Source organism: Rhinopithecus roxellana, chromosome 3, assembly GCF_007565055.1.
Source record: "Rhinopithecus roxellana isolate Shanxi Qingling chromosome 3, ASM756505v1, whole genome shotgun sequence".
Taxonomy (NCBI): Eukaryota; Metazoa; Chordata; class Mammalia; order Primates; family Cercopithecidae; genus Rhinopithecus; species Rhinopithecus roxellana.
This window is the reverse complement of record NC_044551.1, coordinates 415116-427167: the sequence shown is the minus strand read 5'-3', so window position 1 is coordinate 427167 and position 12052 is coordinate 415116. Positions and strand designations below refer to the sequence as shown.

Sequence of the window (12052 nt, the reverse complement as noted above, 5' to 3'; positions counted from 1 at the left end):
CAAGAAAGTGGAAAGACAACCCACAGAATGGGAGAAAATATTTGTAAATAATGTATCTGATAAGGAACTTGTATCCAGAATATATATTTTTAAAAATCTTGTAACTCAACAATATAAATAAATAAATAACCAATTCAAAAATGGTCAAAGGATTTGAACAGATGTTTCTCCAAAAGGATATACAAATGGCCAATAAGAACATGAAAAGATGCTCAACGCCATTAGCTATTGGGGACATGCAAATCAAAACCACAATGAGACATCACTTCACACACATTAGGATAATTATAATAAAAAAGCAATAAACAAGTGTTGGTGAGGAGGCAGAGAAACTGGAACCCTCATACATTGCTGGTGGGAATGCAAAATGGTATAGCTGCTTTGGAAAACAGTCTGGCAGTTTCTCAAGTGATTAAACATAAAGCTACTCTAAGACCCCAAAAGTGGAAAAACCCAAAATGTCCATCAACTGATGATTAGATAAACAAAATAGAATATTCGTCATCTATTAAAAGGAATGGTGTACCCATACATATTACAACTAGGATGAACCTCAAAAACAGTATGCTAAGTGACAAACGTCAGCCACAAAGGACCACATATTGTACCATTCATGTAGAATGTCTAGAATAGGCAAATCTGTAGAGACAGAAAGTAGATTAGTGTTTGCCGGAAGCTGGAGGAAGGGGTAAATGGAGAGTGACTGGTAACATGTACAGGATTTTTGAAGCGATGAAGATGTTCTGAAATTAGACAGGACCTGATGGCTACACAACTTTGTGAATATACTAAAAACTACTAGATTGTGTACTTGTAAAGGAGTGAATTTTGAGCAGGTGAATTATACCTCAATTTTTAAAACGCATCAGGAGAGAAAATAACAACTCACAATTTACAGGTGCACCAAAAGTACTAGTTGCACATTAATGAGTATTGCCAAACTTACTGCAAGTTTTGGGAAAGAACCTTAAATATCAGCCATGGAGAGTCAGCAAGTCTAAACATAGCTTTAATATTTTATTTCCTGTCATGTTTTTAGTGCCTACTCTATGCTAAGCACTTACCTATATCATTTCATTTAATCTTTTAACCCATTAATACATTATGACCCAGAAAATAGGAATGATTTTCCTCATCTTTAAAAGAGAAACAGTGAGGACGAGAGGGTAAAGAATTTGCCCAGGAACACAAGCCTTTCTGACACAAAAGGCCATGTAATCATTCATTCCAATGGGTTAGATTATTTTTAATAATATGAAATTGAGAGGTAAATGAAGAAAATTGACAGAATATAAATTGCCTAAGAAACACTAAAAGGGACAGCATCTTCCTTTCCAAAGTAACTCACACCTACACAGCTCTTGACAGATTTCTAAGCACACTCGTACACCATCTCACCTCATGTCCATAACCACCACCTGAGGCAGGTGACAAGGTATCCTAACTGCCTATGGACTTCGGGGCCCATATTTGCATACATAGGATTAGTGAAAAGACCCAGTGTTATCTTTAAAGTAGGGCATCTTCTTGGAACCACATTTTGGCATCTACTTTGTACTTGAATTTTTCAAAGTTTCATTTTTTTCCTAGTCTACAATTTTAACTTTCCCCAATCCAGAATGCCTTCATCCCAAATAGCATGACAAAAAACAGTCTCACCACAGCTGAATTCTGTACTCAGGATGGCAGCACACAGTCAAACCCTGCCCTAACCCAGGTGCAGCTACTCGGACTGCCCCGGTCTCTGTGAATGGCTGGTGTATGCAGCCAAACTGGAAGGCCATATGCAATAGCCCTACATTAAAATATGTGAAGGTGCACTGCAGTTCTTATATAGAAGAGGTAAGAGTATAGGCCAAACCAAAGTAAACTTGAAAGGAATATGGGAAATAACATTTGCTCTGTGCCAGGTACATATTATGCCTCATTGCAATCTCAAAACAGTATTTAAAACCTGAGTATTATTAGGTCATTGCAAAACTGATTGCGGTTTTTGCTATTACTTTTAATATTATCCTCTTTTTAAAGATGGAGAAACTAAGGTCAAGGTGATTTAAATAATTTGTCTGTGATCAGGTAAATAGAAAATGATAGAACTGAGATTTTGCCCAACTCTGTACAGTTGCAAATTCCATGTTCTTTTCTCTGTACCACACTGCTTCAACCCAAAAAGCATATTTGAAATGCTTACCAAAAATGACATCCTGTCTTTTGATGACATCCTTCTCCTGCCTATTACAAAATGAGGGATCCACCACAAGACTCCAAGATTCTGCTTCAAACTCCCGGGCATCACTGCTGAGGTCACTCCACAGAGAAGAATCCACAACATCTAACGTGTGTTTAGAAAAGAAAAGCCAGAAGTATAATAACGCAGCACAAATACACCTTCGTAAGTCTACGGATTCCTCACCCTAAATAAATCTGCTATGAACATGGAAACTATTAAACCAAAACATATTAACATGGAGTGAAACTCTTTTTTTTTTTTTTTTTTTTTTTTTGAGACAGAGTCTCTCTCTGTCACACAGGCTGGAGTGCAATGGTGCGATAGCTCACTGCAACCTCCACCTCCCAAGTTCAAGCAATTCGCCTGCCTCAGCCACCCGAGTAGCGAGGATTACAGGCATGTGCCACCACACCTGGCTTAGTTTTTATATTTTTGGTAGAGATGGGCTTTCACCATGTTGGCCAGGATGGTCTTGAACTCCTGACCTCAAGTGATCCGCCCGCCTCAGCCTCCCAAAGTGCTAGAATTACAGGCCTGAGCCACTGTGCCCAGCCAGAGTAAAAACTTCTTAAAACTGGACTGATGAAATGGTTCAAATTAAGACAGCTTTCATGAACGCAAAGAATCAGATATTTAAAAAGAGTGATTGTTTATATGGAGGAAAAAAGACATTTGAAGATTCTTTTGCTTGTTTTGGCCTGCTCTATTTTAGTTTTATTTTTGGTAACCTACAGAGTCCGTAATGTGTGTACACAATCTTGAACACATGAACTTCTTCTGCTCTGGGTTATTTTGCACCGTTTACTAAAATCTGAATTGTGTACTCATCCATTTGATTTGCTCTTGACTTGCTAAGACACAAAGCAGCATGTAAGTACTTGAGTCACAAATGAGTGCAGATTTTTCTGATAAAATTACAAACAAACCACACATACATACATGCAACCCTCCCCCGCCGCTCCCCTCACACACACTCCTCAGGAAAACTAAACCCTATTTACCCAACAGGCACTCATTAGAGAGGTTCCAGCTCAGAGCAGTACAAATGAGATGACAACGAATTTAAAGACTTAAGATTAAAATAAAACAGATTCCTGGGGCAGAGTCCACTCCTCTCTCTTGTTACTACTCTCTTTCCATTTGCTTTTCCTTCTTACTGGTGCAGCTTGGATATAAAAACCAATTCCCTAGATTAAGTACTGCCCTATAAAATACGCTTTTAAAAAATGCTTTAATGGCTGGGCACAGTGGCTCATGCCTGTAATCCTAGCACTTTGAGAAGCCGAGGCAGTTGGATCACCTGAGGTCAGGAGTTCAAGACCAGCCTGGCCAATGTGGTGAAACCCCATCTCTACAAACAATACAAAAATTAGCTGGGGGTGGTGATGTGCACCTGTAGTCCCAGCTACTCGGGAGGCTGTGGCAGGAGAAGCGCTTGAACCTGGGAGCTGCAGGTTGCAGTGAGCCAAGATCATACCACTGCACTCCAGCATGGGCAAGAGTGAGACTCCATCTCAAAACAAAATGTTTTTATTCCCCTAGGAGGCAACAGATGGGGTAAGTATCTCAGATTCTTTGATAAGGTGAGACTTATCAAAGAAGACCAGTCTCAACTAACTAAAGTATGTTTTGATATAGGATCCTATTCCAATTCATCAATGGCTAGAAAACATTTTTAATAATAAACACATAATATATTTCATTCTCCTCATTATGCTTGTGACATTCTTTTAGTAATATGCCTATTTAAAATTTACATCATATTTCCTTGGTCATTATCTGGTTGTCTCCTCTGGGGCTAAATTTTCATTCTTTTAAAAAGTAGAACCTGTACCAAAGAGACACCCTGAAACAGACTTCATTGAAAAAGAAAAAAAAAATGCTTCAATCTTATTTCCTTCAGAAAATATCCTTTTGGCAAATGCTAACAAAAACACAAATAAATGGAAATGTGTCTTCTCCTCACCTTCCATTATGAAAGACTCTGTAGAGGGAGAAGAGCCCATGGACTGTAGCAGCTCATCAGAATGAGACCTGCTTCTGCAGCTATTACTGTCACTCTCAGACTCCAAGGATGTGGCTGACCTCCTGAAGCTAGGAGAGAGGGAGGGGAGCAAAGTTAGCCCCAGCAGCCTCTCTGAGCCATTAACATGTAAAAACACACTCAGCCTTACCTTTCCAAGGTGGTGCCTGGAACACTTCTGGACAATGGATGAACCTGTCCCACAGTCTCCCTCTTTCCAGTCGGCAATCCAACAGGCATGGAGGAAGAAGGGTGCAAGGAGAGACCAGGCTGTGGGATGTCTCTAAATGAAGAATCTGGAAATCGGAACAGATGCTTCATGTGGTTTCCAGGTCAGTAATTACAAGTAAAAGTAGTCACTTGAAAGCCAGAAAGCTAAACCCTGCAATGACCACTTGTAATCTGTCGCATGCTCTGCCTTAAAACCAGCCTCCCTGCTACATCCTGACCCTTGCTCCTAGTGTCCCTTTCATTTGACACCCTCCTGACACCCATGCTGCGGGCCTGCTTCCGCATCTCCACTCGGAGACTGTGGGTGTTTTGGATTGCACAAACAAACAAGACAATGGAATGGGGAAATACTGTACCAGCTTTCCCATAAATCACTGCTTGTACTCCTTGGAGCCAGCTTTAAATAGTTGCAAGGTGTTATTAGTACTGTTACTGAATGCATATTGTGTGTATAAACAAGCATCCACACACGGAGAACACATCAATGGAATGGAATGATGCTGGAGAGCCTATTCTTCACGGTATAAGGATCTCAGGCAAATGAAACCTTAAAGCCAAGCTGGGCTATTCTCTCTTACACTTGGAAAACTAAATAGGGCTTCTGTATTTTTCTGGTCAGTTCTAAAATATTCTGGGCAGAGATGCATTTACATTTGATGTGTACTATAAATGACTCAGAAGACATTTCAGTCCCATATTACAGCTGTGTAGTATATATATTCTCAAGCAAAAGGTAAAAAATACTAACACAGATCCCAGACATTACAAAGCATTTTACACATGCATAAGTTAGTTCTATTCTTACGACTCCCATGCGATGAGGAGTAATATATGGTATTTCATCAATTCTATATATTATTTTCACATTTAACCCTATGAAAATGAGAAGCCCCTTATAACTAACATCATCAAAGAGACTTTTGGGGTCAAGGCAAGAGAGTGATGTGACAGCTGTTACTACCTACACCAACTTAACCTAATATAACGTTACACTCAATAGCATGTTACCACAAATTTGCATGCCTAATTGTCCCCTGATTAAAGTGGTTTTAAAATATCAGTCACACTTTGTTACATGGAAATGAAAAGTTACCATGCACTTAAAATTCCTGCCACATGTCAAGCAACACAACTTTATGCAGAAGACATCACAAAATCTCTCACAATAAAGCAAGAGATTTTCCAGTTTAGGAGACATTGGTGTGATTGGCTCTTGTATGCAATGTAAAGAACTGTCAAAGGGCACCAATTATTTTCAAGAGAAACTGCTTAAATTTCAGCAACATACACTTCAGGAAAAACACTGCCACCGAATTTTAAAATATGCAAACAAAACTCCAGTAAGCCTTGAAATTTCACAGTCATTCTAAAGGTGCTAATGAGATCACAGCCTCAAGCACAGCTAATGAAACACCAGGTAACTATGATAACGGACAACAGAAACTGATAAGAATCTATAGACTCCAAATTTGAAGATTTTTTCCATCAAACATCGCAATTCTTAAGAAGAATGTGGTGTGTATTTGTATAGACAAATATATTACTGCAATATTACTATAATATGCTACTGCTAGGAAAACAAAGTAACGTACATTTCATGTAGTATTTCTCTTTTCCTTGAAGGATTACTAATACATCAGCAGAGCATATTCCACTAGACAGCATCTTAGAATTGAAGCAACATGGTAATACCTTCTCCTTATAGCCTTCTCTAATATAAAAGATCATATGGTACATACAACACAAAAGTTCTTAGGCTGGCCTAGAAGTTAATAGCCTTCTTGACCACTTTATAAAACTAAAAATTATGCCAAGCGTATGTTATGAAAGAAGAAATAACTGGATAAATGAGAAAACAAAAGGAGATATTTTTATAATGGAAAAATGTGTAGTATGTATTAAATTTTTTAAAGTTCTTGTCGTTTTCCACATTACTTACTTCCAAGGATGGTCTGTGGTTTGTTCTTGTTATGTTTCTCTTGGAATTTCTGGTGAAGAATATTAGAAACACATAAAGTAAGATCAAAGTATCATTGGACTACAAGAATATCCACATAGTTACACAGAACAGGATTCTTATCTACATCATTTTTGTTATTTTATTTCCAAGAGGAATTCAAAGCGAAATACATTAAATGCAATGAAGAGTAAAATGTGATAAAATGCGCAAGTTATAATGAAGGGGGCCTCAAGAACATATGCCTCGCCTCCTGAACACTCCTGGCTTCATTAAAAGCCTCGGGGAACCAGAGGTCTCCAGCTCACGTGTCCAGACCCAGGCTGAAAGTTCCTATCAATGCTGCCTTTCTCCTTCCTGTTTCTTTGTACCTCCTGCTCTCCCTCCTAACTATAGGAGACAACTACCTGGAGCATTGAAATGTCACCTTCAAAACAGCCCTCAACTCTGTAATCTGACACAATAATGTGTTCCTATCGACACAGAGGTTTGCAACTGCAAGTTTCCCCTGAAGGATCATCATGGTCACTCACGTGCATCTGTGACATGACTACTGAGTGGAAAAGAAAGGAACAGAATCACAGACACCTTTACCTACTCAAGCCCATTCCCAACTACAGAGGACATTCTTCTAGTCCAGTGGTTCTCAAACTGAGGTCTCAGAACCAGCAGCAGCATCATTACCTGCAAACTTGTTAGAAATGCACATTCTCAGGCCCCACCTCAGATCTATGGAATCAGAAATTCTGGAAGTGGGGCCCAGAAATCTGTGTTGTCACAGGTCTTCCAGTGATTGTGAGGCTTTCAGACATTTGTGACTTCCTACTCTGCTCTTCATTTGCGTGTACCCAGGGCTTACACTGCTAAACCAAGCAGGTCTCTACAGAAAGCCTAACATAGCCACAGCATATAACACAAATATCTGGACTTGAGCTTTCCTTCCATTTCTAACAGTGTACAGTTAAGCAAATAACTATATACTTTGAGCATATGTTATCGCTATCATGATCGTTTTAGAAATAAATCTATAGACGGTAATAAAAAAGAGTAAAAGCTCAAATAGATACTATGAAGCAACCATGCTAGATACCATATTCACAGATTACTGAGCAATTACCTTGGTGCATGGAGGTGCAGCATCTTTGCAACCCTTGTGCACATTTGCATTACAGTCTGAAATAAAGGGAAAAGATAGAAAAGCATCCATCTTACTTAATTAGTCTGAAACTAATAAGACTACATCATGCTTTTACTGGTCATTATAAAAATAACACATAAACATTACGGGTATCTGGAAAACTAAAGAAGGAAAGCCAAATATTTAAATCACATGTATCCTCACACCTCAAGCACAAGCAGACTGCTATTACTTTAATCTCTTTGGAGATATTTCTCCCCTTATGCACAGGATCTTATCAATTACTAAATCTGGAGTTAGGAATGATATGTATTTCTGCGAAGCTTCTGTGTCTCCCTGAGAACTCACTTCCTATTACATGTTTTACATTGCATGGGATTTCTGACACCTGGCTGGCAGTAACTCCCCACTCCCACACTGGGTAAAATGCCTATCACAACCAGAAGAAAGAAACTCTTAACAATGCTGAAAAAAAAAAATGTATTGTGAGGTTTTGGCAAGAATTCCTACTAACTAGAAGTTTTAGGTAGTCTAATTAAATGAGAAATGTTAGCCCTGTGCCCATTGTTTTATATCATAAAAGATCCCATGTTTTATATCATAAAACAATGGACACATGTCATAAAGCAATGTCATCTCACTGGAAGAATGTAAGGGAAGAATGTAAGGGAATACTTTCCCTACCCCTTTCTGCCCACGAACACAGACACTGAGGTTGTCCTCATGGAAAGCTCCACTGTATGGGCACTGGTTGCTGCCAGGGTGCTGTCTTTGGGTCCTTTCCCCTCCCACCTCCACATCACCACCCCCCACACACTGTAGCACAGACGGAGGAGCCTGGGTGCATTGGAAATGTATGCAGAAGGAATCCTTCTGTGGGAGTGGAAGATCCCATGTTGGTCCATCAAAGCCACGCTGCATAAGTGCCACTGACCCACTAAGAACCGGGCAGGAAGCTGAGCCCTACAACTGTCCTCAGGCTGCAGGTCTGAAGAGGCATTTCAGTCAACACGCCAGTGGCCAGCAAGCAGGGCCCAAGGCTAATCTGTGCATTGGCCCGGCTGATAAGTATCAGATTCAGACAGCCCTCTCCTCATGGCAGAGTGAGTAAATAATAGAGCAAATGTAGATGCTGTAAGATACCACAGAACAAAGTTACACCAACAACTCACCAGAAGAAGCAGCCACTGAATACTAGATCCAGAAATAGGAAAGAAACTTTAGATACTTGAAAATTGTTCTTGATAAGAGGCAGAAGACGGGGGCCTCAGTAAAATAGAATGAAAGGGCATGAAGGGAGAACAGGATGTGAGACTTGGCTTGCAGGAGGAGAGGAAAACGGAGCTTCATGAGACAGGCAAGGACGGCAAGGAAGGGAAAGAGACAAGAGCGCAATCTGAACTGAACTGAGAAGAATCTGTGTGGCGCAGACATCAAAACCAAGCTATGAAATTACACTGGAAAGACTCCCTCCAGAATGTGGAGAAGAGGAAGAGTATAATTATAAAATAGACGTCATACAAAGAACATAGATAGCAGAGATCACACTTACCCAAGGAAGAGATCAGGAAAATTAGATCAGAAGCAGTGACAGACAAAGCTACCACAGACAAGAATTCTATAAAGCTGAAAAAGCGCCCAAAACGACACATCAAAAGTTCTCACTGTTTCCTAAGAAAAATAATTAAATGACACCTATTCTATAGACACATCCTGACAACATCCATATGATTAAAAAATGAAAAGTCCTCAAGCATAAGGCAGAAAATGAGGGTTATCAACAATGGAATAGGGTCAGGTTGGCCCTAGACTTTTACACTATGATAATAAATGCCCAAATCTATTGCAACAATGTTGGCAAAGCAATGAAGGGAAAAGACTTTGGTCCAATAATTTATTTAACTAGGTAAGTTGTTTTTCTTGTGTGGAAAAAAAAAGAAGATATGTCCCTTAGTACACAAAGTTTCAGATCAACAGACCACTCCTATTTTAGCCTCTTGAGGGCAGAATCAAAATTAGGAGTTCAAGAAGGATTCACTGTAGTTTTTCTGTTTTTTAAAGAAAAAAAGTGAGCAGTAAAACAAGCTAAACTAAAAATCCCATCTAAAAAGTTGTAGGTAGAGACAGAGTTGAATAAAAATGTCAACTTTTTTTGAAACAGAAAATTATACTTGAAAGATTAAACATAATAATCTTATAAAAAGAACACTTTAATAATTCAGTGTATTAACAGAGGCTGGGTGGGGGAGAATAAACATAAGGGAAATAAAAAGGTATTAAATTATTAGCCTTCCACAGCCTTAAAGCTACCATTAGTTGATATTAAAAGAGCATATCTTGCCAAATCCCTGGAGAAGACAAAAGCAAACACCACATGGTCTAAATAGCCAAACTAGACATCAAGGAAAACAGCAAAGACCTATAAAAGATATGTTGGTAGCAGTAAAATTAAATGTAAAATTTTTAAAGCCCTGTTATAAAACAAGGTCCTTCAGCTACATTATTGATTATGCCTAGCTAAATTAAAGACATGCACCTCAAATCGAAAACACTGAAATAGTTGAGAGAAATACAAACAAAGGGAAAGCAGGAGGAATATTAAGTTCAGACAAAGTAAAATTAAATGCAAAAGGCATCTAATGACATTAAAAGGATAACTTTATGTTAAGGTTAAATCTACAATGAAGGTATGATATATAAATTTCTGTGTAACAGATAATGTAACATCAAAATAATAGCCAAGAAACTTATTTATAAGCAAGCGGAATTTTATAGAAATAGAATTTAGTGGAAAATTAGCAACTCAGGCTTTAACAGAGGAAAATTACACAAGAATTTTGAATACTTATACAACACTATGTGTTGTTTTATATCATATCTTGTTTTAAGATTAGGAATATTAATCTTCACAATTAAAAATGCACCCATGGAAAAAGATTATTTAACCAAAACAGCAGAGGCTGTACGTGTCATATTTGTAGTGCTCAATGTAAAAACCTTAATGTGAATAAGCAAAGTTTAAACCACCCTCTCCCCTGCCAAAAAGAAATGCTGTAAATTTTGAAATTACTTCTAAAAAAATTGTGGGTAAAAGAGGAAATCAAATATACACTTTGACCTACTCATACTGATTCTAGAATTTAATCTTAGGCAATTGCCAAATATGTGGACAATCATACGTGTGAAAGAATGCTCATTGCCAAATTATTTATGTTGTTTAAAAAATTAGGAAAAAATTAAATGTTCAAAAACAAATAATTAAAAACATCTGATGTCAGCATCAAATGAAACAGCATTAAAAGCTCACATATAGCCGGGCATTGTGGCATGTGCCTGTAGTCCCAGCTACTCAGGAGGCGGAGGCAGGAGAATTGCTTGAGCCCGGGAGGCGGTGGTTGCAGTAAGCCGAGATTGCACCACTGGACTCCAGCCTGGGCAACAGAGCAAGGCTCCCATAATTTTTTATGGTTATAAGGAACTCCCTTAAAATATTAATAGTCTTTTTCTCTCAGTGGTAATATTATAAATAAAAAGTTTCTGCTTAAACCTTGTAACCTCTATGAATACTATTCCTTTATTAAGAAATGACTGTTTTTAAAGCTAAATGTGTCCTAGGTACTTTCAGCAATTTCTATCACATTCACTCAACTCAATGAACCAACATATTCTTTACTACAAAAGTTTCCCTTTCAGTGAGCCCTGGCTCCCTAGGCTTTACCTGGTCGCCAGCTCTGCATAAGTGACTCAGGACCAGCTTTGTGAGAGCTGCTGTAGGGGCTACACAGGAGTCACTGTGTGATTAGGGCCCTAAAATAACTTTGTTTCTTTTAATAGTTAAAACCCAAGGAGACTGTACATAATCCAATTTTAAATGGATATGAAAGTGATAGGCAGGAGTTTGGGCCACAGTGGTCAGGGAAGACCTCCAATGAGGAAGTAAAATACCAGGATCTATGCAGAGGAGTGGGAGAAACTGAGAGGAAGGAGATGATCACAGGCAAAATGGCAAAGGCAGGAAATCACCTGCAGTGGGAGGAAAGGGCAACGGAACCGGTGGGGCCTGACTGTAAACTGAGGCTGAAGGGGGCCTAGGGGTCTAATGAGCAGGTCACGGACGAGGGAACCAAATGCCCATGGGAAGAGCTCAGACTTAGCCCAGTAGACAAGAGAGGTCCTTAAGTTTATGTGGGCTGATGAAAGTGGTGTTTTACAAAGATTACTGTGGGAAAAGTACTGTGGGATCATAAATTGTAGATGAACATATCTGGAAAGGAAGAAACTAGCACAGCTCCCTCCCAGCATTCTAGAAGACAGTGATGAGAATCTCCCAGAGTGGCAACAGTAAGAAGCGAAAGAAAAGAGTGACTGAGCAACATTGACAGGAGGGACAAGAGGGCAGTGGAATCAAAGCAGCCAGGGTTGAAGCTTGTGATGCCAGGAACACGAGCCCAAGGATGGCCTGCTGGGCGTGGA

At 39.1% G+C, this 12052-nt stretch overlaps 1 protein-coding gene across 3 annotated transcripts in view; it reads right to left on the bottom strand.

Annotated features, from left to right (window-relative positions):
* Positions 1-12052, bottom strand: part of ARHGEF28 (Rho guanine nucleotide exchange factor 28) — a 260867-nt gene that overhangs the window by 64332 nt on the left and 184483 nt on the right. For all 3 annotated transcript variants that reach the window (XM_030927941.1, XM_030927942.1, XM_010363407.2), the window contains 5 exons: positions 7559-7614; positions 6424-6472; positions 4405-4549; positions 4197-4324; positions 2192-2332 (listed from right to left, as the gene is read on the bottom strand). In XM_030927941.1, the coding sequence (XP_030783801.1) occupies positions 2192-2332; positions 4197-4324; positions 4405-4549; positions 6424-6472; positions 7559-7614 (519 nt within the window). The remainder of the gene's footprint in view (positions 1-2191; positions 2333-4196; positions 4325-4404; positions 4550-6423; positions 6473-7558; positions 7615-12052) is intronic.